Genomic DNA, 27184 nt, shown 5'->3' on the forward strand with positions numbered 1-27184 from the left:
GCAAAATATGTCTGCTGGTGGCCAGAATTATTGAAGCAGGTGGCACATGATGAATTCATTAGGACATGTTCAGACACCAGCTTTGTAATACTAAGTTTTATTATTCTTGTTCAGATGACATCCTATCCTAATATTACACTGAACATATTACCTATGAATCATTAACAATTTTATACTAAATTATACATGATTTTATTGTAAACTAGAAATAAAAATGATACTTATGTTAAAACTTTGACTCAATACCCATAAAACACTGCAGAGATAAGATAAAATCCTTGCCCAATGAATACCATCTAAATTACTGTTCATTTTTAGGAAATTTTTTAATTACCTATTTAAAGTTGGTTCCATAAAAATAATTCATAAATTCAGAAGATAAAAGAAAATGAACAAAATAATTTATGTTCAAATACACATGAAACTAAATAATAGCTAGATTTTATTGGATATAACTGTTTGCCATATAATTAGCAAAGATAATGCCAAATTACATGCTTTCCCTTGGGTATGAATTTGGTAAATAAAGCTCTATTGGGTTTATTTGATATTTCTCTATTAAAGCAAATGTAATTCTTAAATAAAACCCTTAGAGAACTTTCTGAAGTTAAATAAAATCCAAAAGTTTGTCCTAAGTTGTAATACAGAAAAAAAGTTACAATAATAAAAGCTCAAACTATTACTAGAATTTGAAATGGTTTTCTACTAATAATGAAAATCCTAGTGGATAAAGTTTAAAAAATACAATCCATATTATATAATATCTAGCCCACTCCCAAAGTTGTAAAAATATCTGTTTTTTCTTCTCCAGTGTCTGTCACCTGATTCAGAAATATAATGTTTTAGCCAACTAAAACTTGGCATTGGTACCTCCTAATGTTTTGTATGTGCTGCTTTTATAAAGTAATCTCAGTGTGATTCCCATTGTCACTCTTCAATCATAGCAGTAGCATCTTTCTAGGCTGGTTTCGTAGTTATCAGAGTTCCCTGCTCAGGAAGTAGGGTAAGGAGCCGTGGGTGGTGATGTACTGCATTCTAGGAAATAAGTATAGTTTTCATAAGTAAAGCTCTTGGTGGATTGCAGACATAGGAAGAGTCCTGGTAGCAATGGATTTCAGAGGTAGTAGGGGTATTGGTTGTTGATAATGTGTATGTTGTTTTTCTTATTGCTTTTGTTTGGTAAGCCCATGCAGAAATTTTTAACCCATGTTGATTTTCATAGTGACAACAAAGAACCCCAATGATAATAATAATAGCATAAACAATAACTGATAGACTTTAATAAAGCATAAGGGCCAGGTACAATGATAAATACTTTAAATACCTTTTCCCCCACCTAATCTTACTCAAACCTTAAATGGTAGAAATGATTATCTTCAAACTGCAGTTTGAAGAGGATCAGTAACTTGCCCAAGTCATACAACTAGAAAGTGAGGGGGCTGGAATTCAGGCCTAGATTTACTTGGTTCTGAAGTTCACATGCTTAACCTGCTTTCTCACCCCTATGTAAGAGCTCAGTAAATACAGCATTCATGCACTCTTTTAAAAAACTACTAGAATATTCAGTTGACAAAAGAAAAATAAATCAAGAATTACAAAATCATATCACAAAAATATAAAGTTTAGTCCCTCAGCTTATGAATTACTACAAAAAAAAAACTTTAAATGTGGAAAAACACATCACAGGCATAAGAAAAAAGTTAAATATCCAATATTAGAGAAATGCACATAAAATAGAATATTTTTCAGGAAATGAAGTTTAAAAAATAACACAGGAAAGGATTTATAACACAATGTCAAGCAAAGAAGGAGGCACTACAAAAAGGATAAGTAATAAATTATAATTTCAACAATGCAAAAAATTACAGAAGAAAAACTTGCATCCATCACCTATCATCTACAGCATACCACCATGGCACATGCATACCTATGTAACAAACCTGCATGTTCTGCACATGTACCCCAAAACTTAAAGTATAATAAAAAATTAAAAAAGAAAAAGAATAAAAAAAAAAACATGGTAAGAAAAATGGCCACTGAATAAGGCAGTGGTGTTTGTCACTCTTCTTTATATTTTATGTACTTCTTAAAATATTTGTTAGGAGTGTATATTACATTTCAATCAGAAAAGATTTTTAATTATAAAATAAACCATCTCTCAATCAGAAAATATCTTTAATTTTAAAATAAATCCATCACAAACATACGGAATTATGTAAATGGGAAATAAAGGATAAATGTTATTTGGATGATTAGAACATTTAAATATTTGTTTAGAAAACTTCAACATGATAATAAAGGTAATAAGCATTCATGATTAATTTATTGAGAGGATACTATGTAATCATAAAAATCTGTGTAACTGTAGATTATATCTGATAGGAAGAAAAATTTTTAAAAATATTTATTTATTTTATATTAGTATCATCTCACTTTCTTTCTCTTCTTGCTCCGTAAGTATTTTTGTCATTTTTTATTTTACTGCATATTTTCATTCCCCATCAACAGTGTGCTTTCTTGTTTATGGCTATTCCAAAGGCACAACATCCTTTAATGATCCCATAATATAAAACACATGGAGACTGTTTGGTTCTCAAGAAGAGAATTGTAAGAAAAAACATAGAATAAGTATGCAAAATACAACACAACTTTCATTATATCACCTCCCTAACATAACAACTATAATTGGTCATATTGCCTTTCAAACCATATTCAAACCTCCTAGCTTGGCATTCAGTACTCTTTATTAATTAGGCTTATTTTACCTTTTCAGTCTTCTTTTCATTAACTCCAACATAACCTTCCCAAGTATCTCAATCAATCTCACTATGGTTTCCTGGGCAATCCATGCTTATAACTACCTTATTACTACTACCTACAGTTACCCTAATTCTCTAATCACTTCTTTGAAGGAAGATTTTTCTAGAAGGAATTTCTTGAAGAAAGAAATTTCTAGATAATTAATTTATCATTAATACATTGTTAATTTATTCTCTAATACTGACCTCTTACACTCTACTAAACTCTAATGATAGAATGAACTGGACCTGGGTCTAGCCATAAAAGAACTAATAGTCTAGTTAGATATATATATAATAATTAATGGTGTGAAGGATAACATATATATATATAATAATTAATGGCCTGAAGATATATATATATAATAATTAATGGCCTGAAGAATAATAAGTTAGAGTTAACTACGAAAGTGTAGAAAATAGGGGTGGGACAGGAAGAAAGACCCAGGCAAAAGCAACATCATCTGCAAATGTTAAGGGGCAAGAGTGTAAAGGGCAAACCTGAGAAATTGAGATGGGGCTTGGGTTGTAAACTGAGAAACAATTGGCCAGCTCCTCAGCATAGCATTAAATGACTATGATATAATTTCTTTCATATCAAAATAATATTTTATTACATACCATAGGACCTCTGAGATTAGACAAAAGTTTTCTATATCATGGAGGTTGTTTTAGTAGCAACCTCATACTTTACTTACCTGATTGATTAGTAAGTAACCTGAAATACTTATCTTCCATATCATCTATATTACTTCTGGGGATTATCACAGGAATGGAATATAGTTGATGCCCAAAAATATATCTTCATTCACTTCATGCCTATCACAGAAACACTTCTAGAAGCAGAGAGGGGAAGTAATGTCCAAAGTGTGGACATTTACATAGTTAAATGGTGTGCAGCTGAGAGTTTCCATCTCTCTCAAGGCTCAACAAGGAGTGAGGATTTGGAAATATATATATTTACTATAGATTTGCATCATAAGTGTTTAATTGTAGCAAACAAGATTTTTGGCTGAGGCAAAATTTCACATGTAAGGTCATAGAGATGGCAAATGATTCTTGTTAGATTCATTTCCAAGTGTATGAACCAATCAGACATTCTCAGCATATACTTAACTCATTTTATTTGTTCTCCAAAGAGTTGATACACTTGAGTAATTCCAAGTTTTGTTTACAAAAGGACATTGGGGTATTGTGGTTTCTCTTCAGAGCGTATAAATCTTTCGCCTTTTACAAAAGGACATTGGGGAAGTTTCATGTAGAGGGTAAGTTTTTCAATTTATTTGATCTCGTTGAGACAAAATCAACTTAATGAAGTTAAAAAAAAGTAACAGAATTGGGTGAAATCCAAATAGAATCAATTTGTCATAAGACTGAAAGCAAACAAAAAGTGACTCAACATTTAATGTTATGAAATTACTGAGCATTCCCAGTAATGATGTTTGGACTTTTGGAATTAAAGTATACATGGAAATACATTTTCTCTGTTTATATTGGCTGCTGCATAGCATCCAGAACAACCAGTTTAGGAAGTGGGAAAGCTGGTTTTGTTTTTGTCTACTGTGAATCACTCAGTCTCTGTATCTCCATTTTGAACTCAACAATGTGGACATTTGATATTGTTCTTAGGAGGCTTAATTAATGGTTAATCATTTTGACTCCAACAATAATCATTTCAATGGACTTGTTTATTAATGCCAATAACATGTTTGTGCTTTAATTATTTAAAAGTCTCCAACACAAAAAGCAGCATCTATTTTTTGAATTCAGCCTTGTTATTTATGTATTCACTACTAATGACCATATTTTGAGCTCATTTTATTTATTAATTAAATTGAAATGTTTGGGCAGTTCCATTTTGTGCACGCACCACTCTTCAAAGCATGCTGGTTTTCCACCTTTGGTACTAAGTAAAGCTACCATTCACTAAAGAGATTTCTCTGTACCGTGACTAGATGGAATACTGTTTAAAGCAGCTTTTCACGGTCTTTAGCATAATGCACAATGGTCATTAAGATCTTCTCAAAATTTCTGATCATAACATGTATGAATCCATGTAAGATTTAAACTTCAAGTGGAAATAGTCAATTGCTTCACTGAATAAGTTTTTCACCTTTAATGTAATTAGTTTCTTATAATCCCACCTGTACATGTAAGTTGTAACATTGTTGGAAAGGAGGGCAATTAAAAAAAAAAACATGGATCGTGAGTAACCAAACAAGTCCAAAAAATGCCTAACAGGAAAGACAGGACATGCATCAGTCTAATTCTATAATGTTAAGTCATGGACAATAAATATAAGTATACTGATAAGTATCAACTTTATTAAATGATAACCTAAATCATATCAAAACAGACATCTAAGAAAATAGTTGATTTATATTAAACATATTGGTATAGAAAATCTAGATTTCAATTCCCTGTGGTATAAGATTACCCTGAAGCAGAATGCATATTGGTAGACAGGGTGGTAACTTTATTTTATAATTTCTCTGGCTATTGAAGGGTGATAATTGGACAGAGGGGCATGAGACAGAGTAGGGGATATTTCAAGATCTATTTCTAAATCCTTATAAGTTTGATCTCTACTAAGGTATCATCCAATCAGGGTTAATTAGCATGAGTCTAGTGACTACCAAAGTAGTCCTTGTCATATTCTAGTGCATTTTTCCCTATTGACAAAACACATATATAGAGAAGAACACAAATCTCTTAGTAATTCTCTTTCATCTCGCATAATTTTTTCTGGCATCTTCAAACTAATTTTTAGAAATTTCCAAATAAGGAATAATTGGAACTAGTACTACATTACAAAGCAAACACAAAAGCAAATTTTAAAAGAATCACAAATATAAATGGTAAAATTCTGTTTCATGTCTCAGGGTTGTCAGGGTCAGGATTCCTGAAAAAACACAAATCAAAGCGAGGTAAAAGAAAAAACAAGTGGATATTTTACAAGAGTCAATTTAATATGTGGATTTTATTACTAAATACAATCCCTAATAAGAGTTTGTATGAGTTTTAAAAATTAAATCTAACGTAGCTTACGATAATAGTGATAGCGTAGTTTCATTCTTTACTTCCTTGACCAAGCAACTATAACATCAGGCAGAAGGCCATTATTAGTAGATACCTTTATTGGACAAATACTCTATTCTAGCAAATATATGCTGCAAATATTGTATTGAAATGAATGCTACAAATGTTACATTCATTATTTAATCATTGTACCCTCATAATTTCAGGACTGAAGAGAGAAAGAAGATGGCACACAACACAGTGCTTTGTATACTATGCAAAATAATGTCTCACAGGAGAAATATTTTTTGAGACAAAAGTGCTAAGAAATTATTTCTTTCTCCTGTGTCTTTCATTCTCTTTTTCCTCACCTAACAAAACTGGTTCTCAGAATTCCTGCTTTCATACAGCTTAAATATTGCAAAGCAATTGTGTTGTTACTTCATCTAATACTCAGAATATATTTACTAAACACCATGTATGGTCCCAAACCTCCAAGTTACTATTTTATATTATCATATGGATCAGAAGCTCTGGGTGAAAAGATGACTTTGTGAGAATAGAATTTCTGGCATTAAGCTAATAGAAAGGTGTGAAATTAAGGTCATGTTCTTCTAATCAACCCTCCTAGACTTCAGGCAGACTCACTTGTATTATCTAACTGAATGCTGGCCTCAGGTATGTTTCTGATTTATGTGAGGTGACCACTTGCAGAGCTCTGTTGAAAACTATTCCTTGGACAAGTCTTAAGTCAGCAGAAGAAAAGGGGCATAAGTCATTAATTGTGGTATTAATTGTGTGACAACAATGTACACAGGAAGGAAGAAGGACAACATTTATGCTCCATAACTGTTCTTTTGGAGAGGGGGAATGCTCACTGAAGTATTTTGAGGAACAGTGATATCATGTGCAAAATTCTTAAGAAAGTTGAAAAATGTTAGAAAAAGTGTGTGTGTGTGTGTGTGTGTGTCTCTGTGTGCGTAAAACGAAGGAGGGAGGGCAGGAGAGAGAGGTGGAGAGAGAAGAGAGAGAGAGAATGAGAGGGGAAATGTAAAGTGTTTACATTTGGGGGATCTGGATTTGGGATATATAGTGATTTTTGGTACTTATTTTGGAATTTTTATGTAAAATCTGGAATTATTTCAAAATGAAAATTTTAAAATGCTTGCCACTTATTAGGAAATCCTCCTCTGGATGATATAAATAAAAAAGACTGAGGTTAAACCAGCAACAATGTATGTATTGTAGCTTCTTGAAAGGTGGTAAAATAGATGCTTATGAGAAAGTGAGTATTTAAAAAGTTCACATAGAGACAAAAAAATCTAGGCAGAAACCCACACAGCTGATGGTTTCATTGCAACACTTGAATATGTGGTAGCCATTTTTCATATTTTGGATCTGTTTCCAAATCACAAACAGAAAAATAGGTTGATTCCTTAAAACACTTCACACTAAAATTAACTCTGGATTAAAGACTTAAACATAAGATCTAACACCATAAAAACCCTAGAAGAAAACCTAGGAAAAACCATTCAGGACATAGACATAAGCAAGGACTTCATAACTAAAACACCAAAAACATTGGCAACAAAAGCCAAAATAGACAAATGGGATCTAATTAAACTCCAGAACTTCTGTACAGCAAAAGAAACAATCATTAGAGTGAACTGGCAACCAACAAAATGGGAAAAAATGTTTGCAATCTACACATCTGACAAAGGGCTAATATCCAGAATCTACAGAGAACTAAAACAGATTTACAAGAAAAAAAAAACCCCATTCAAAAGTGGGTGATGGATATGAAAAGACACTTTTCAAAAGAAGACAAGTATGAGGCCAACAAACATATGAAAAAATGCTCATCATCACTGATTATTAGAGAAATGCAAATCAAAACCACATTGAGACACTATCTCACTCTAACTGAGAATGGCGATCATTAAAAAATCTAGAAACAACAGGTGCTGGAGAGGATGTGGAGAAATAGGAACACTTTTACTCTGTTGGTGGAAGTGTAAATTAGTTCAACCATTGTGGAAGACAGTGTGGTGATTCCTCAAGGACCTAGAAATAGAAACTCCTGTTGACCCGGCAATCCAATTACTGGGTATATACCCAAATAATTATAAATCATTCTATTATAAAGACATATGCACACATATGTTCATTGTGGCACTGTTTACAATAACAAAGACCTGGAACCAACCCAAATGCCTATCGATGACAGACTGGACTAGGAAAATGTGGCACATACACACCACGGAATACAATGCAGCCATAAAAAATGATGAGTTCATGTCCTTTGTAGGGGCATGGATGAATCTGGAAACCATCATGACACCAGAACAGAAAATCAAACACCGCATGTTCTTACTCATAGGTGGGTGTTGAACAATGAGAACACATGGACACAGGGAGGGGAGTATCACACACTCAGGTCTGTTGGGTGGGACTAGGGGAGGCACAATGGGGGTTAGGGAGGTTGGGGAGGAATAATATGGGGAGAAATGCCAGATATAGGTGACAGGGGGATGGAGGCAGCACACCACATTGCCATGTATGTACTTTGCAACAATCATGCATGATCTGCACATGTACCCCAGAACCTAAAGTACAATTATATACATATATATATCTCACTCATTCTAATTCTAGAATCCTATAATGAACACTCAAGAAACCTATTCTTCCTCATTCCATCCATCCTTTTTACCTGTGTGAACACTGCTGATGTGATACTCACTATAAGCTTGCTAACTGCTTCAAACACCTCAGGTACGATGTGCCCAAGTCACATTTCAATCAAAAGTTGCCAAGTCTATACTGAGGGCTGTGTCAAGGATAGTCAGTGAATTAATGCCCTAGTGATTAATGCTACTCAGGTAATAAATTAGGCTACCAAATTAAATGTCTATTTATTTTCAGTTAAAATCACACAGACTTTATCATTTGTCAATATGTATAATATATAATGCTACAAATAATGTTCTTTTTTCTTGCAAGTTCTTTCTTCTAATCCTGAAACTTCAAAACCTCATTAAAAATAGTAAAGGAAGATGGCAAAAACTAACATGTATATATTCTTTGTGCACTTAGGAATGAAAAAAAAAACTATGTTTCATTTCTATACTTTGCCAACAGCTGTGAGGAAAATAGTTCCCAAGAGTGACAATATCTGAGGAAGGAGTAGGTCTTGCAACCAACAAGAAATTCTCCTGCAGCATTTCAAAGCCATAAATCTCCCTTTGCTTCCCTTCCTTCTCTTCCCTCCCCTCTCCTCCCTTCCCCTTCTCTTCCCTCCCCTCCCCTCCTTTTCTCCTCTTTTCTTTCTTCATTTTTTTCTTTTTAGTGAATTTTTACTGTAATAGACAGGAAAAAGATATTTTAGTCTTTCTTTAAGTAGGAACCTAAGTTCCAGATGACTGAGTTTGACTGGTGAGATGCAGAGGAAGCGTTGGGTTTCTATGATCCACTCCAAAAAAGCAAATGTTGCTAGTGTAGTCAAACACAAAAATTAGAAGCAGGATTAAAGAACACTTTAATTCAGAAATTAAATACTTAGTCCCTAAATAATTGGCCAGGCATTAAGGACATACAAGCATTGATTAGTCATAGCTCTGCCCTAAGATGATTATGGTACAGGAGAAAAAGATAGTGAGCAATATTATTAACTAAGATAGGAGAGACAGCCTAAAATTTGGCACAATAGAAAAGTAACAGATGAAGTCATGTATAGAGAATTTGGCCCACAGACTTTCACTCTTTGGAAATCTTTAGCCCCAGAGACCTATAAATGTTTTTAAACAATAACATGACTTAACTGAAGAAAGATTTTTGTCAATGCATAAAATTTACTCGACCATTAAGTCATTAAGTTTTATAGTGTGACTACAGTCACTGATCTAAGTGATAAAATTAAGTTATACTTGGTGGCTTCTTGTGCATTATTATTTTCTTGCAATAGTTTTATAATCACATTAAAAATTTTATAAGACTAAAGTATGATGTCAGATTCTTGTCTGTGGTTCCTGTGTAATCCTAAAAATGGCTTTATCTGTAGTCTTAATTTATTTGTAATCTTTTCTGCTCTCTGAGCAAGGACTATTTTTTTCTAAAAACTCATATGAACATCTATCTGAGTCTTATTTTATTCACTTATTTCTGGCAAGAAGTATCAGGCTTCCATATGCCCCTATGAAGAAACTGTAGAATGGTTTGTAAATATTTCTGAAAGTAGTTGTCAACTTCCTCACCTTCCTATGATATACCTGTCCATATAACATTAGCTAATATGACAAAAATCCTGAAGAGTCTGTTGGTTATTAATTCACCTGATTCTATAGAGAGAGGACATTCCACATTTTAAATGGCTAATTCTTACTTGGGCACTAATCACTCCAGGTGCTGCATCTGTGCAGGGATGCTTAATACTAAATTTAGGGACTCAGATGTAGCATGTGCAGGAAAATAAGTTATTTGTATATTGTCATGCATCCTTCTGTGAAATAAGATAAAAGGAAGAAAGAGAAAGAGTAGAAAAAAATTCTAGTCTCATCTTTTCCTGAGCCAAAGAGATAAACCATCAGTCAAATGGGAAGAGCAAAAACACTAATGCTTAATGAGTAGTTACTATTTAGCGGACAGAATCTCGGCTACTTTACGTATCTTCATCTCATTATTTATATTAAGTGTGCAAAAGCACATTACTAGAAAAACATAGAGCTGTGATTCCTTGAATTATACTCTACCTTATTCCAAAGCCCAAACTTACTGATTTTTATTGTATCTATTTTTCTATCAATTTTTCTTTTATTTTCTTTTTGTTTTAATTGCATTTTAGGTTTTGGGGTACATGTGAAAAACATGCAAGATTGTTGCATAGGTGCATACGTGGCAGTGTGATTTGCTGCCTTCCTCCCCTTCACCTATATCTGGCATTTCTCCCCATGCTATCTCTCCCCAACTCCCCACCCACCGCTGTCCCCACCACTCCCAGCCAACAGACCCCAGTGTATAGTGCTCCCCTCCTTGTGTCCATGTGTTCTCATTGTTCAACACCCGCCTATGAGTGAGAACATGTGATGTTTGATTTTGTGTTCTTGTGTCAGTTTGCTGAGAATGATGGTTTCCAGGTTCATCCATGTCCCTACAAAGGATGTGAACTCATCGTTTTTGATGGCTGCATAATATTCCATGGTGTATATGTGCCACATTTTTCCTGTCCAGTCTATCATCGATGGGCATTTGGGTTGGTTCCCAGGTCTTTGCTATTGTAAACTGTGCTGCAATGAACATTCGTGTGCATGTGTCCTTATAGTAGAACGATTTATAATCCTTTGGATATATACCCAGTAATGGGATTGCTGGGTCAAATGGAATTTCTATTTCTAGGTCCTTGAGGAATCGCCACACTGTCTTCCACAATGGTTGAACTAATTTACAATCCCACCAACAGTGTAAAAGTGTTCCTATTTCTCCATATCCTCTCCAGCATCTGTTGTCTTCAGATTTTTTAATGATCGCCATTCTAACTGGCTTGAGATGGTATCTCAATGTAGTTTTGACTTGCTTTTCTCTAATGACCAGTGATGATGAGCATTTTTTCATATGTTTCTTGGCCTCATGTATGTCGTCTTTTGTAAAGTATCTGTTCATATCCTTCGCTCATTTTTGAATGGACTTGTTTGTTTTTTTCTTGTAAATCTGTTTTAGTTCGTTGTAAATTCTGGATATCAGCCCTTTGTCAGATGGGTAGGCTGCAAAAATTTTTTCCCATTCTGTTGGTTGCCGATTCACTCTATTGACTGTTTCTTTTGCCGTGCAGAAGCTGTGGAGTTTGATTAGGTCCCATTTGTCTATTTTGGCTTTTGTTGCCAGTGCTTTCGGTGTTTTGGTCATGAAGTCCTTGCCTACGCCTATGTCCTGAATGGTTTTGCCTAGGTTTTCTTCCAGGGTTTTTATGGCGTTAGGTCTTATGTTTAAGTCTTTAATCCATCTGGAGTTAATTTTAGTGTAAGATGTCAGGAAGGGGTCCAGTTTCTGCTTTCTGCATATGGCTAGCCAGTTTTCCCAACACCACTTATTAAACAGGGAATCCTTTCCCCATTGCTTGTTTTTATCAGGTTTGTCAAAGATCAGATGGTTGTAGATATGTTGTGTTGCCTTCGACGCCTCTGTTCTGTTCCATTGGTCTATATCTCTGTTTTGGTACCAGTACCATGCTGTTTTGATTACTGTAGATTTGTAGTATAGTTTGACGTCCAGTAGTGTGATGCCTCCCGCTTTGTTCTTTTTGCTTAGAATTGACTTGGCTATGCTGGCTCTCTTTTGGTTCCATATGAAGTTTAAGGTGTTTTTTTCCAGTTCTGTGAAGAAGGTCATTGGTAGCTTGGTGGGGATAGCGTTGAGTCTGTAAATTACTTTGGGCAGTATGGCCATTTTCACGATATTGATTCTTCCTAACCGTGAACGTGGAATGTTTCTCCATCTGTTTGTGTCCTCTCTTATTTCGTTGAGCAGTGGTTTGTAGTTCTCCTTGAAGAGGTCCTTTACGTTCCTTGTTAGTTGTATTCCTAGGTATTTTATTCTCTTTGTAGCAATTGTGAATGGCAGTTCGTTCTTGATTTGGCTCTCTTTAAGTCTGTTATTGGTGTATGGGAATGCTTGTGATTTTTGCACATTGATTTTGTATCCTGAGACTTTGCTGAAGTTGCTTATCAATTTCAGGAGATTTTGGGCTGAGATGATGGGGTCTTGTAGATATACAATCACGTTGTCTGCAAATAGAGACAATCTGACTTCCTCCTTTCCTAATTGAATACCCTTTATTTCTTTTTCTTGCCTGATTGCTCTGGATAGAACTTCCAGTACTATATTGAATAGGAGTGGTGAGCGAGGGCATCCTTATCTACTGCCAGATTTCAAAGGGAATGCTTCCAGTTTTTGCCCATTCAGTATGATATTGGCTGTTGGTTTGTCGTAAATAGCTTTTATTATTTTGAGATACGTTCCGTCAATACCTAGTTTATTGAGGGTTTTTAGCATAAAGGGCTGTTGAATTTTGTCAAAGGCCTTCTCTGCATCAATTGAGATAATCATGTGGTTTTTGTCTTTGGTTCTGTTTATGTGGTGAATTACATTTATAGACTTGTGTATATAGAACCAGCCTTGCATCCCCAGGATGAATCCTACTTGATCATGGTGGATAAGCTTTTTGATGTGCTGTTGTAATCGGCTTGCCAGTATTTTATTGAAGATTTTTGCATCTATGTTCATCATGGATATTGACCTGTAGTTTTCTTTTCTTGTTGAGTCTCTGCCAGGTTTTGGTATCAGGATGATGTTGGTCTCATAAAATGATTTGGGAAGGATTCCCTCTTTTTGGATTATTTGGAATAGTTTCAGAAGGAATGGTACCAGCTCCTCTTTGTATGTCTGGTAGAATTCGGTTGTGAACCCATCTGGACCCGGGCTTTTTTTGGGTGGTAGGCTCTTAATTGCTGCCTCGACTTCAGACCTTGTTATTGGTCTATTCAGGGTTTCAACTTCTTGCTGGTTTAGGTTTGGAAGGAGGCAAGTGTCCAGGAATTTATCCATTTCTTCCAGGTTTTCTAGTTTCTGTGCATAGAGTTGTTTGTAATAATCTCTGATGATGGTTTGAATTTCTGTGGAATCTGTGGTGATACCCCCTTTATCATTTTTTATTGCATCTATTTGGTTATTCTCTCTTTTCTTTTTTATTAATCTGGCTAGTGGTCTGTCTATTTTGTTGATCTTTTCAAAAAACCAGCTCCTGGATTTATTGATTTTTTGAAGGGTTTTTTGTGTCTGTATCTCCTTCAATTCTGCTCTGATCTTAGTTATTTCTTGTCTTCTGCTAGGTTTTGAGTTTTTTTGATCTTGCTCCTCTAGCTCTTTCAATTTTGACGATAGGGTGTCAATTTTAGATCTCTCCTTGCCTCTCATGTGGGCACTTATTCCTATATATTTTCCTCTAGAGACTGCTTTAAATGTATCCCAGAGATTCCGGTATGTGGTGTCTTCATTCTCATTGGTTTCAAAGAACATTTTTATTTCTGCCTTCATTTCATTGTTTATCCAGTCAATATTCAATAGAAAGTTGTTCAGTTTCCATGAAGCTGTGCGGTTCTGGGTTGGTTTCTGAATTCTGAGTTCTAACTTGATTGCACTGTGGTCTGAGAGACTGTTTGTTATGGTTTCCGTTCTTTTGCATTTGCTGAGGAGTGATTTACTTCCAATTATGTGGTCAATTTTACAGTAGGTGTGATGTGGTGCTGAGAAGAATTTATATTCTGTGGATTTAGGGTGGAGAGTTCTGTAAATGTCTATTAGGTTTGCTTGTTCCAGGTCCGAGTTCAAGTCCTGGATATCCTTGTTAATTTTCTGTCTCGTTGATCTGTCTAATATTGACAATGGTGTGTTGAAGTCTCCCACTATTATTGTGTGGGAGTTAAGTCTCTTTGTAAATCTTTAAGAACTTGCCTTATGTATCTGGGTGCTCCTGTATTAGGTGCATATATATTTAGGATCGTTAGCTCTTCTTGTTGCATTGATCCTTTTACCATTATGTAATGTTCTTCTTTGTCTCTTTTGATCTTTGTTACCTTAAAGTCTATTTTATCAGAGATGAGAATTCCAACTCCTGCTTTTTTTTGCTCGCCGTTTGCTTGGTAAATCTTCCTCCATCCCTTTATTTTGAGCCTTTGTGTATCCTTGCATGTGAGATGGGTTTCCTGGATACAGCACACTGATGGGTTTTGGCTTTTTATCCAATTTGCCAGTCTGTGTCTTTTGATTGGGGCATTTAGTCCATTTACATTTAGGGTTAATATTGTTATGTGTGAATTTGATCCTGCCATTTTGATGCTAGCCGGCTGTTTTGCCCATTGGTTGATGCAGATTCTTCATTGTGTTGATGCTCTTTACCATTTTGTGTGTTTTTGGAGTGGCTGGTACTGGTTGTTCTTTTCTGTGTGTAGTGCCTCTTTCAGGAGCTCTTGTAAAGCAAGTCTGGTGGTGATGAAATCTCTGAGTACTTGCTTGTTCACAAAGGATTTTATTTTTCCTTCACTTATGAAGCTTAGTTTGGCTGGATATGAAATTCTGGGTTGAAAGTTCTTTTCTTTAAGGATGTTGAATATCGGCCCCCACTGTCTTCTGGCTTGTAGGGTTTCTGCTGAGAGATCTGCTGTGAGTCTGATGGGCTTCCCTTTGTGGGTAACCCGACCTTTCTCTCTGGCTGCCCTTAGCATTTTCTCCTTGATTTCAACCGTGGTGAATCTGACAATTATGTGCCTTGGGGTTGCTCTTCGTGAGGAATATCTTTGTGGTGTTCTCTGTATTTCCTGGACTTGAATATTGGCCTTTCTTGCTAGGTTGGGGAAGTTTTCCTGGATAATATCCTGAAGAGTATTTTCCAGCTTGGATGCATTCTCTTCGTCACATTCAGGTACACCTGTCAAATGTCGATTAGGTCTTTTCACATAGTCCCATATTTCTTGGAGTCTTTGTTCATTCCTTGTTACCCTTTTTTCTCTAATCTTGCCTTCTCATTTTATTTCATTGAGTTGATCTTCGACTTCTGATATCCATTCTTCTGCTTGGTCAATTCGGCTGTTGAAACTTGTGCATGCTTCACGAAGTTCTCGTGTTGTGTTTTTCAGCTCCATCAATTCACTTATATTCCTCTCTAAGTTGTCCATTCTTGTTAGCATTTCATCAAATCTTTTTTCAAGGTTCTTAGTTTCTTTGCATTGGGTTAGAACATGTTCTTTTAGCTCACAGAAGTTTCTTGTTACCCACCTTCTGAAGCCTGATTCTGTCATTTCTTCACAGTCATTCTCCATCCAGCCTTGTTCCCTTGCTGTTGAGGAGTTGTGATCCCTTGTAAGAGGAGAGGTGTTCTGGTTTCGGGTGTTTTCATCCTTTTTGTGCTGGTTTCTTCCCATCTTTGTGGATTTATCCACCTGTCGGCTTTGTAGTTGTTGACTTTTTGATTGGGTCTCTGAGTGGAAGTTCTGTTTGTTGTTGATGAAGTTATTTCTGTTTCTTAGTTTTCCTTTTAACTGTCTAGCCTCTCTACTGTAGGACTGCTGAGGTCCGCTCCAGGCCCTGTTTGCCTGGGGATCACTTGCAGCAGCTGCCAAACAGTAAAGGTTGCTACCAGTTTCTTCTTCTGCTTTTCCCAGAAGGATACCTGCCAAATGTCAGTGTGAGCTCTCCTTCATGAGGTGACTCTTTGGATATACGGGGGTCGGGAGCTGTTTGAGGAAACAGTCCTTTATATTAGCTCAGGTGCTGAGCTGTGAGCCCCGTTGTTCATTCAGAGCTGCTGGGCTGTAGCAGCAGAACTCATAAACACCCCCCCACCTTTTTTTCCCAAGTGTTCTGTCCCAGGGAGTTAGGGCTTTATGAGTTTCCACTGTACTGCTGCCCTTTTTTTTTCTTCAGGGCTGCCCTGCCCACAAGGAGGCAGCCTAGTCACTCTCAGCCTTCAGAGGCTTTGCTGAGTTGCTGTGGGCTCCGCCCAGCTGCCATGTGAACTTCCCTGCAGTCCTGTTTATATGGGTGTAGTTAGAGCTGCTTCTGCAATGTTGGCCTGCCTCTGTAATCTCAGACTTTCTCTGTAATGGCGGGTTGCCACAGCAACGGCAGGCTGCCTCAGTAATGGCAGATGCCCCTCCCCTACAGAGCTGGACCGTCCCGAAACTCTCAACCCAGAGCATTTCCAATTGCTGTTTTTTTGTTTTTGTTTTTGTTTTTGTGGGGGTGGGACCAGCCGGGCCCGATCTCCTGGCTCCCTGCCTCAGAGTCTTTTACTTTTTCATTGAACAGTCGGCTCTCTGCCAGGTGACCTGGTCGCCTGTTCAGTAGGCACCGGGATGTGTGTGATTTCCTGTGCGGCGACCCACTGCGCTGCTGAAACCATGGCTCTGAGATTCATGGTGCTTTTTTTGCCCGGGAATCTCCTGGCCTGGCTCCCTGTTTCAGCTCCCCTTGCTGGCTAAGTGGGAACACAGTCCTGTTTACTCTGCACCTGGAGCGGCTGCGCCGGGGCGCTGGCAAAACAGCCACGCTAGCCAAAACAGCTGCGCTGGCAACCCGTGGGGCTCCTCTGCCTGTGAATCTCCTGGTCTGTGGGCAATAAAAATCCGTCTGGAAATGCCGCGTCTGCTCACCCTCTGCACTTTGACTTGGAGCTGCAATCCTGAGCTGGATCTAACCAGCCATCTTGGAACTCCTTCTTTTATTTTCTTTTTTCAGGGGTTGGGGAAGCAGGGTCTTGCTCTTGATCTGTTGCCATCCAGCCTGGAATGCAGTGGTGGTGGTGCAATCATGGCTCACTGCAATCTTGGACTCCTGGGCTCAAGAGATCCTCCTGACTCTGCCTCCTGAGAAGCTGGGACTACAGGCAAATGCCACTGCACCCAGCTAATTAAAAAAAAAAAAATGTTATAGATATAGGGTCTCTCTTTGTTGCCCAGGCTGGTCTTGAACTCCTGGCCTCAAAATAGTTTTTCTTACCAAAGTATAATATGTACTTAGTGTAGAGAAACTGGACAAAATGAAAGAGCTCAAGTCATCTATGACTCTAACCTTATCATTCAATGATATCACTGTTAACATTATAGGTTATTTCATTTGAGCTTTTTGTTCTATCCATTATATTTCCATATTCTCTCTGTTCCATAAATAATTTTTACAATGTAATTTTAATAGATACATAAATTTTTATCATATTCACATAGGTAACATATTTGCCATTACTGGCCATTTAGATCATTCCAGTTTTCTTAATCATACATTATACCAAATGTATACACTAACTACATTTTTCTACCAATTCATTATTATTTTTATAGGATAAATTTCTACCGTATTACTGTAGAATTTTGCCAATTTAAGAATTGCCAAATTAAAGAGTATATTTTTTATTTTTCTTTTTAAAAAATATAGTGTCTAGTTTACCTCTAAAGGTGCTTTTCAACGTATACTTCTAGCAGTAGTGCAGGAGAGTGCTCATTTCTCTCCATCCTTGCCAATGCACGGAATTGTCATTCTTTTCTCATTTTGCAATGAAGACATTAAAGTCTTTTATTTTAGTTATATACATACAAACCTATGAGAAACACACTGAGCTTTTCCTTCTCTCTTTTTCTCTCTCTCCCCCCCATCTCTCTCTCTCTTTTTCTTTCTCTCTTTCTTTCTTTCTTCTTTCTTTTTGAGATGGAGTTTTGTTCTGTCACCAAGGCTGGAGAGCAGTGGCACCATGTTGGCTCAGTGCAACCTCTGCCTCCCCGGATTCATGCAGTTCTCCTGCCTCAGCCTCCTGAGTAGCTGGGATTACAGATGCCTGCCACCACACCCGAATAATCCTTTGTATTTTTAGTACAGGTGGGTTTTCACCATGTTGGCCAGGCTAGTCTTGAATTCCTGACCTCAAGTGATCCAACTGCCTCAACCCCCAAAATACTGGAATTACAGGCATGATCCTCTGTACCCATCTGAGCTTTCTATGTTTTCAATACTCAGCAAAGCTTCCATTGTAAATTATGAATCCATGGCTTGCATGCACACACTCTGTAGCATTTTGTGTTCCATGATGAATGTTTATGGAATTGTCTTTGAGGAACAACTGGAATGCCAGTTAACAAATATTCTGAATAGAAGTATCTGAAAATGAAATGGTGTGCCTTGGGAGCCAGAGAAGCACTCATTGCTGAAGAAGTTCAACCAAAGGTTGATGATCAACTGGCTAGGATGCCAGTGGAGAATTTTTCTGGATAACATCTAAAGTTTCTTTCCATGCTATGGTCCTACGATGCTTTTGCCTGTTTCTGGAGATCACAGATTCTGTCTCTTTGGCTCATCAGCTGCAATTTTTTTTATACTCATAGACTAACTCTCTCTGAATGGTGTCCTCTGCCAACAGTCTATTCAGAGTCACAGCATTATAAGGTCTGCTTTGAAGTCAAGTGTGCACATATATACATGTGTGTATATAATCAATAGCAGAGTATTTGTTGAGCCTAGAAAAATGGCTGCATCATGAGCTTCTCAGAATTTCAATTTTAAAATTATAAACTTATACAATTATATGTCTATAATTATAGCTAAGGTATAGATAAAACTAGATACGGTTGTATACATTTAGAAAATTACCAGGAAGTTTTTCCAGGAAGATAACATAAAACATTATCATAGTATCATCTTTAGGAAAGTGTCATATTGTAATCATCTAATAAATGTCAAGTAATATAAAAGTATTGTGTAAAATAAGAAAAATGATATCCAAACACACCAACATGGTGTCAGTATACAAAATGCATATACATGCAGGCAAAGACATGAAAAAAGACCTGAGAAAATTCACACAACATTGTCAGCCATGAGAGATGTAGAGCAAGATGGCTGAATAGAACCCTCCAGCAATTGTCACCCCCACAGAAATATCAAATCAAACAACTATCTAAACAAGAAAGTACCTTCATAAGAACTAAGTATCAGGGGAGTGATCACAGTACCTGGTTTCAACATCCTATCAAGGAAGAAGACACTGAAGAGGGTAGAAAAGACCATCTTGTATTGCTTACACAGCCCCTCCCCAATCCCCTCACAGCGTAGCAAGCAGAGAGAGAGAGTACCTGTATGTTTGAGGGAGGGAGAGTGCAGTGATTATGGGGCTTTGCATTGGAACTCAGTGATGACTATCATAGTGCAAAGCAATACAGGGAAGAATTCAGCTAGCTCCCACATTGGAAGCATTCAGATTGGACCTAGCAAGAGGGGAATTTTGTATGCCGGCAGTTAAAATTGGAGTTCTGGCTAGCATTACCACTGCAGGCTAAAGTGCTCTAAGGTCATAAATAAACTTGAAAGGTAGCCTAGGTCTTTCAAGAAGCAAATTTCCCCGGCAAGTTCTGGTGCTGTGCTGGGCTCAGAGCCAGTGAACTTAGGGTGTACAGGACCTAGTGAGACATCAGCTGGGGCAGCCAAGGGAGTGCTTGTGTCACTCCCTCCCCCAGCCCCAGACACAGCAGCTCACAGCAGTTTTGGTGGAGACACTTCTGTTTGAAAAGAGGGTAAAGAGGACTTTGTCTTGTAACTTGGTACCAGCTCAGCCATAAAACACCAAGCAGAGTCCTGAAGCCCCCAGGCCCTAGCTTCCAGACAACAGACATTTCTAGACACACCCTGGGCTAGAAGGGAACCCACTGCCCTGAAGGGAGATAACCAGACCTGACAAGATTCACCAAAAGCTGACTAAGAGTCCTTGGTATAAACCCCAGTGGTAGCCAGGCAGCATTCACCATGGGCCTAGGGCAGTGGTGGCCATGAGAGGAAACTCCTTCTGCTTGAGGAAGTAAGAGAGAAGAGTAAAAAAGAGTTTGTCTCAGAATTAGGGTAGCAGCTCAGCTGCAGTAAAATAAAGCACCAAGTAGATTCTAAATTCCTAGAGTTCCCGACTCCAGACCCTCGCTCTCAGACAGCATTTCTACACCCACCCTGGGCCAGAAGGGAACTCACCACCTTGAAGGGGCAAAGAAGCCTGGAATGATTCACCACCTGCTGACTAGAGAGCCCTTGGACCCTAAATAAACATCACTGGTGGCCAGGCAACAGTTTCCAAAGGCCTTTGTCAAGACCAAGTACTGTGCTGGCTTTAGGTTTGACTCTGCACAGTTGCAGTAGTGGTGTCACCCTTACTCCAACTCTAGGAAGCTCAGCACAGAGAGACAAACTTGTTCCTTTAGGGTAGAGTAAGAGAACAAGAGTTTCTATTTGGTAATCCAGTTGCTGTGCAACTGATATCATTTGAGAAGAAGAGGATAATTGAGCTCCTGTTAGAAGAACAGCAATTTGAAAGTACTGCTTGAATGAACACAAGTTGGTGTCAGGATTCCAACTTTCTAGTTCTTTCTAATGAGTTACCTAAGGTCTAAATTTTGTCCTAAACAGAATCCCTTGGGGAACTAAAATACTGCCAAGGAAAGCTCTTGATACTCCTACATCATGAATATTATTGAGCTCTAAGCCTTGAACTAGTCATGTCAGGCGGACCTTTAATTGCTCACGGCAGTTCTTGTGGACTGACAAGAAGTACTACTGGAGATCTTGGTGACAGTGGCCAAAAGTAAAGGATATGATTGTGATTGTTGGGAACCAGATGGCTTTTGAATATGTTCATCCAAATCCTGAGTATTACTAAGCCAGAGACTGTTTAGTACTTGTTCCTCCTGTTAAGGCTTACAGTAAACAAAAATACAGTTTAACATGTTTAATGTTTTGAAATTCTGGAAGAAGCAGAAATATTTATTCCTGGGTGTCCACATGAGCATAGGGGAATTCTAAAGTGTAAGAAGTGACAGGATAGGCATGGTTAAAATCTCAGATTCTAACCTCAACCTGGCCCCTCCCCTTACTATCTTGAGCATTAAGCTCAATAAACCTCAATGCTTTATAAAATTATGACAATTACATTTAGTTAAAAGATTATAAGGCTTCAACAGGTGAATACATATAAAATGTTTAGTACAGTGTCTAACACATAGAAAAGTCTCACCAAAGTAACCAAATATAGTAGTACCACCTTCTCTATGGCTTTGCTTTAATAGTTTTAGGTACGTACAGTCAACTGTCTGAAAATATTATAGTATTTTGAGAGAGAGAGAGAATATTCCCATAACAGTATACTGTTGTTCTATTTTACTATTAGTTATTGTTAATCTCTTACTGTGACTGATTAATAAATTAAACTGTATAATAGGTACCTATGTAAAGGAATAAACAGTCTATATAGGATTTGGTACTATCCACAGTTTCAAGCAACCATGGGATGTCTTGGAACATATCTCCCATGGATAAAGTGGGCTACTGTGTTAGTTTCAGTTCCTCAGATTTCCTGGGCTACCGGACATTAGGATCTACAATTCTTTAATACATGCTACTTCAATCAGCAGCATGCTTAGCACACAGCATATGTTTAATAACAACTAAATCTAAAATAAAAATCAAGATTTCCAGTTGACCTGAAGCTAGGGAAGCCTACACATATCTTTTTATATTTAGAAACACAGTCTCTACAGAGAGTATCTGATGACACGGGAGATGCCATGATAGAGTCAGTCTGGTGGAGAAGATTCCTAGATCTTCATCAGTCCCAAAGCCACATTATCTATCTAGGGCTGGTTTTGTAAGATCAACAGAACCTATGTCATTGACATAATCCTCATTACTGCCAGCATTCTTACTGTTTTAAATGCCTATGTAATAGTTGTTTTTCTTATTTCACTGAATTCTTACAGTGCCTTGGGAGATGTTTTATTCCTATATTAACAAGAAAGCTGAGTGTCGGAGTGGTTACATAACTTGTTCAATGCCACGCAGTAGTGAGTGAAAAAGCCAAGACTGGAATGAGGGCCACAGAGAGCTGGATCAGCCCTTTTGCCAGGGAAGCTAAGCTAAAAGTCTATCTAGACTGGCAACCCTAACATCCTACTTGGCTTTATTAATATCCTGACTTGCTCTAGACTTGTCTGAAACCCTGGCTTATCTAGCTCCAAAGCTTATGAAGCTTCCACCAAACCAGAGAACCATTATTTGAGTAGTGAGGAAATATTCTCCAAAGAACAGCAAGTGTGACAAATTATCAGAGGCCTTAGAGACTCCCATCATGAATCCCAGTTTCAGAAATTGTGTCTCAAAAAGCTAAAGTCTTAATAAATGTTAAGTTGGTGCAAAAATAATTGTGGTTGCCATTAAAAGTAATGGCAAAACAGCAATTACTTTTGCACCAACCTATAAAAAAGACTGATTGTGACTCATCATTACAATGGAAGGTAAAAGGTATACTCTTATGTTATGGAAATAAACATCATCAGTTTAAAAATTCTCACAGAATTTGTTGTTTCTCTACAGGACAGCATGATTATGCATCCTAAATGGAATGTAATTATTTTTGTCAGAAAATGATCTTCACATATATACCAGTCAGTCCTTGAGGCAGGGTGGGGTTCATGGGTTTTTGGAAATCTTACTGTTTTCAAGTTATATATGAATACTCTATGTTGTGTCTGAGTTTCCAGCAAAATGACACTATTGCCTTTGCTGTGCTGTAAGTGAGCTACTGAATAAGAAAATATGTTTCAACAAGATTTATTTATTAGATTAAGTGAGTATATTAACATTCCACGGGCAAAATTACAGAAGACATGGTTAGGAGTGAAATTTCCTCATCTCCTTGATGTCTTTATCTCTCATATTAAGTTTTTATCTCTCATATTGTTTTGCATAGTTAGCAACATTCTTAATTCCTTGTACAGGACACATTTCCTGTGAAAAATAGTTTTACCTGTTTGTCTCAACATGTATGTGTGATCTTTGTGATATAGCATCAGGCACTCTGTGACCTGTTGCTTTGTCATCTTTCCCGTGTCATCTTTCCCATTTTATCTTTCCGTCTATTTTTCTTTTTTCTTTTCTTTTTTTTTTTTTTTTTTTTGAGACGGAGTTTCGCTCGTTACCTAGGTTGGAGTGCAATGGCGCGATATCGGCTCACTGCAACCTCCGCCTCCTGGGTTCAGGCAATTCTCCTGCCTCAGCCTCCTGAGTAGCTGGGATTACAGGCAAGCGCCACCATGCCCAGCTAATTTTTTGTATTTTTAGTAGAGACGGGGTTTCACCATGTCGACCAGGATGGTCTCGATCTCTTGACCTCGTGATCCACCCGCCTCGGCCTCCCAAAGTGCTGGGATTACAGGCGTGAGCCACCGCGCCCGGCTCCGTCTATTTTTCAAACTCATCAAGATACCTTCCACTTTCCAGCTTCTCCATTATGTACCTAAGGGTTTTCCTTAATTGTCCAACCTAACAAATAATAATCACTAAATGATAGAACTCTATGATAACTAAATGATAGAATGATGGAAATAACTTCCAGCATTTCTGTCTGAGTGCTAGAAATCTCCTAGTCTACTTTGAAGCAAGTCAAAAGCAACTGTGAAGTTAATATAATGAAATTATTCTCTCTTTTTGAGACCCACTATTACAATTTTCCTCATCTCCAAGCTGGTAGAAAATGCTGTTGCTTTGTGATCATTTTCTTCAGAGGACTTAGGGAGGGATCATTTTCTCTAACCAGCTTATCAAATACAGGGAGGTCTACAGAAGTGAAGTGACATGCCCAAGAGCTCATGACAAGTAAATAAGTGTCTTAAGCTAAATACATCCAGAATGAGTATTCTTAACCTCGTACTTGTCTCATTGTCCTATGCTTAGGCTAATGTTTGCAAACAGCAGGGAAAACAACTGCAGATTGAGACTTGAGGGAGAAGGGTAGGAGATGGTCCCTAGCAAATCCCCTGGGCCTGGGGATCACCTGCTCGCAGGGATCAAAACAGTGAAACAAGCTATTCATAAGTACATCAAGGACGAGTGGGCCATTGTTTTCAGAACCAGCTGTGGAGAATCTGTTGGCCTTGGAACAGCTGCTGCTGCTGCACCAGAAGGGAGGGAGGGCGGAGCCGTACTGGTGGAAGGGTGAGCTAGGAGGGAGGGCCCCAAGGACCCTGCCACGCCACCTCCTGGCAAACCAGGAAGTATTTTTGCAGTAAGTGCATTGGACTGAGCCACCTTTTGAACCTACCCGAAGTATTAACAGCACACAGGAGGCCTTAGATGGGTGCAGTCACTGCAAACTCTCAGCGGGCTAGTGCTCCAGAGGCTGCGGGCTGGCAGCTAAATAGGCAGAGCCCAGCACAGTGATTTGGTGGTGTTCGAAAGTACACAGAGTGGAGCCCTCAGCCCACTGTGCTGTGTTTGCAAATCGTGACCGAGCAAAGTCTGTGGTAAACAAGCCTCGCAGCAGTTGCCTCCGGATGAGCGCCCCCTGCGCGTTCCTCCACCCAGCATTTCCCACGCGCCCAGCGCTCGGCTCTGCAGCCCCTGCCGTCCTCTCTCCCAACCCCTGAGAAATCGCCCCATCTTTTGGCCCATCCCAGGTCCCGGCCCCCGCCGCTGGCGCATCACACTCACCATCTCTTGCCTGAGGAGGTGTAGCTTGGTTTCTAGCTTCTCCAGGGCGCTGGAGTGGCTACCTCGTGGGGAGCCAGAGGTTGGGGAGGACGAAGAGGAGGACGACAAGGAGGGAGGGAAGCTGCAGCTGCTGCTGCTGCTACTGCAGCCACCGCCGCCGCTGCCACTGCCGCCGCCGCCACTGCTCCCTCCACAGGGGTCCCTGTCTCTTTCCCTGGGAACCTGCTCCTCCCCACGGAGAGAGCGCACTAGGCTCTCAGGTACTTTGCGCCCCAGCTTCAGCTCGATGTCTCTGAGGTCTGGCAGCGGGCTGTCTTCCATGACTTTTCGAGAATGGCGATAATGGTAATAAAACGAAGCAGAGGAGAGGCAGCGACGGCCTCGAAGGCTGCGGCGAGATCAGCAGACCTCTCCGGGCGCCAGGGTCTCTATCCTCCGCGGTTCCGGTGCACCGTCCTCTCCATAACCACACGCGGTGTCAGCCCTGAAATCCGCACAGGACGCGGTGGGTTGCAGCTGCAGTTCCCCGGCCGCCGCAACTCCTCCGACACTAAGATGATCCAGACCGCCTCATTCTCTTTCTTTTTGGCCACCTCACTGCAAAGTTGAGTTCACTGATATTGCAGAGGGTGGAGGGAAAAGCAAGTACTGAAAGAAAAGAGAGGAAATGAAATCTGTTTTAGTTTTACCAGGGGAAAAATTTCACATTATAAAACCGTCCGTTCACATCCCTGCGCCGTTCACTGATTGCCCATCTGGTACTACGCGACACAAAATAATAATGCAGCTAGAAACGATGTCCTGGGTCGTTTCATTTTCCAGCCATATGTCTCCAGGCTTTCGGGATATCCTGGATTGTCAGAAATAATCTCTGGTCAGTGAAAGAGGAATTCGGTCCTGTGCATGGACGCATATAAAAGAGCTAGTTCGCTTAGCAGGAGTTTGACGGCTTCCTTGATGCAGCAAAAATGCCCTTCTTCCCATTTAGACTGTTTGATCCAAGTCATTGTGTTCCTCTAAGCCTCGGAAACTTTAAACTCCACTGGCAGGTGGACCAAACCAGGGCCAACCCTTGTACCGTATATCACAGACAATAAGAGTAAAGGGGATTTTTCCCAACCCTGCTGCTAGTAGTTTCAACTCCTGCTTTAGTTAGGAGTACCAGTATTATTAGGGTATTTGATTTTTCAGTTTTCCCTACTAAATTGCCTGGTAGCTAGAACCTTTAAAACAGGTTTTAAACCAAGAGATAGAGGAATGACTTTATATTTGGTATCGTTCTTTTCCCATCCCACTACCTTCCTCAAAGGAAAAACAAACAAAAAACCTCTCTTTAGAAGACTTTCCTAATAATTTTATACTAATAAAAAGAGTGAAACAGTTTCATCAAAAGTTCAGTGAAAATGTAAAATAAAAATTAATTATCCTACCAACTGTTACAGTATGCAAGCAAAAGTGAAGAATTAAATAGCCAGAATAACTAATGTAACTGCTGAGATAGCAGTGGAATTTTAAGAGGGAGCAATTGCTGAGATACTTACTTTTACTTTAATTATGTAAGAAAAAAATTGGGAATAACAATTTAAAATGTTTTCCTCTGATAATTTATCTATAACTTAATTTATAGATATTTTTCAATGATACAAATTGTACAATTAATTGTATAGTTGAAAAATTGTATAATTTTTTAAATTTGTACAATTGTACCATTCATTAATCTGAGATACTTCTACCAAGTAAGTTATAATGAGCTACATCGATTACAGATTTGAATCAGCATTGAGTTTGTTTCAAAAATGCTTAAGTAGAGGATACTAATTTCTATCCAGCAAACTACAATTTTTGGTTTCCATTGAAATATTTCAAAGTATGGGCCCTTCTATTTCTGGGACAAGTAAGTATTTGTGTTCTTGATCACTCCCAGGCTCCATTTCCAGAGACATCACTCAGGTTTTACACTTGAAAGAACATAGGTATATACGTCTCAGAGTTTGTTTTTAATCATATCATACTCTAGGAAACCTAATACAGAGAGGAAACATAGGCCTTCTGAATGAAATATTTCATGTCAGAGAGAAAATTGCTAAACTTTCTTATTAACATGGTGGAAATTTGCATGTTATTTCTCCCTCTTAAAAAGAAATGAAGAAAATAGTTATAAGTTAGGTGACCCATTTCAAAGTTAGAATTACCATTTATAGAATCCAGGGAAAACAAGACCAAATCTCAACTCACTGATAAAACTACATGCTTGGTCCTAAATTTGGAAAACCACAAGCTCATTGCATAAGAATTGCACTGTGACATGTAATTAT

General features: G+C 38.3%; 1 protein-coding gene across 1 annotated transcript in view; it reads right to left on the minus strand.

Annotated features, from left to right (window-relative positions):
• LURAP1L (leucine rich adaptor protein 1 like) overlaps positions 1-25907 on the minus strand; it is a 45714-nt gene extending 19807 nt beyond the window's left edge. The window contains exon 1 of the mRNA XM_012453529.2: positions 24870-25907. Within this exon, the coding sequence (XP_012308952.2) occupies positions 24870-25190 (321 nt within the window). The 5' untranslated portion in view covers positions 25191-25907. The remainder of the gene's footprint in view (positions 1-24869) is intronic.
• Positions 25908-27184: the final 1277 nt, after the last annotated feature.

The sequence above is a fragment of the Aotus nancymaae genome, unplaced genomic scaffold, assembly GCF_030222135.1.
Source record: "Aotus nancymaae isolate 86718 unplaced genomic scaffold, 86718_ANA_hifiasm-v0.15.2.pri h1tg000003l, whole genome shotgun sequence".
NCBI classification, from domain to species: Eukaryota; Metazoa; Chordata; class Mammalia; order Primates; family Aotidae; genus Aotus; species Aotus nancymaae.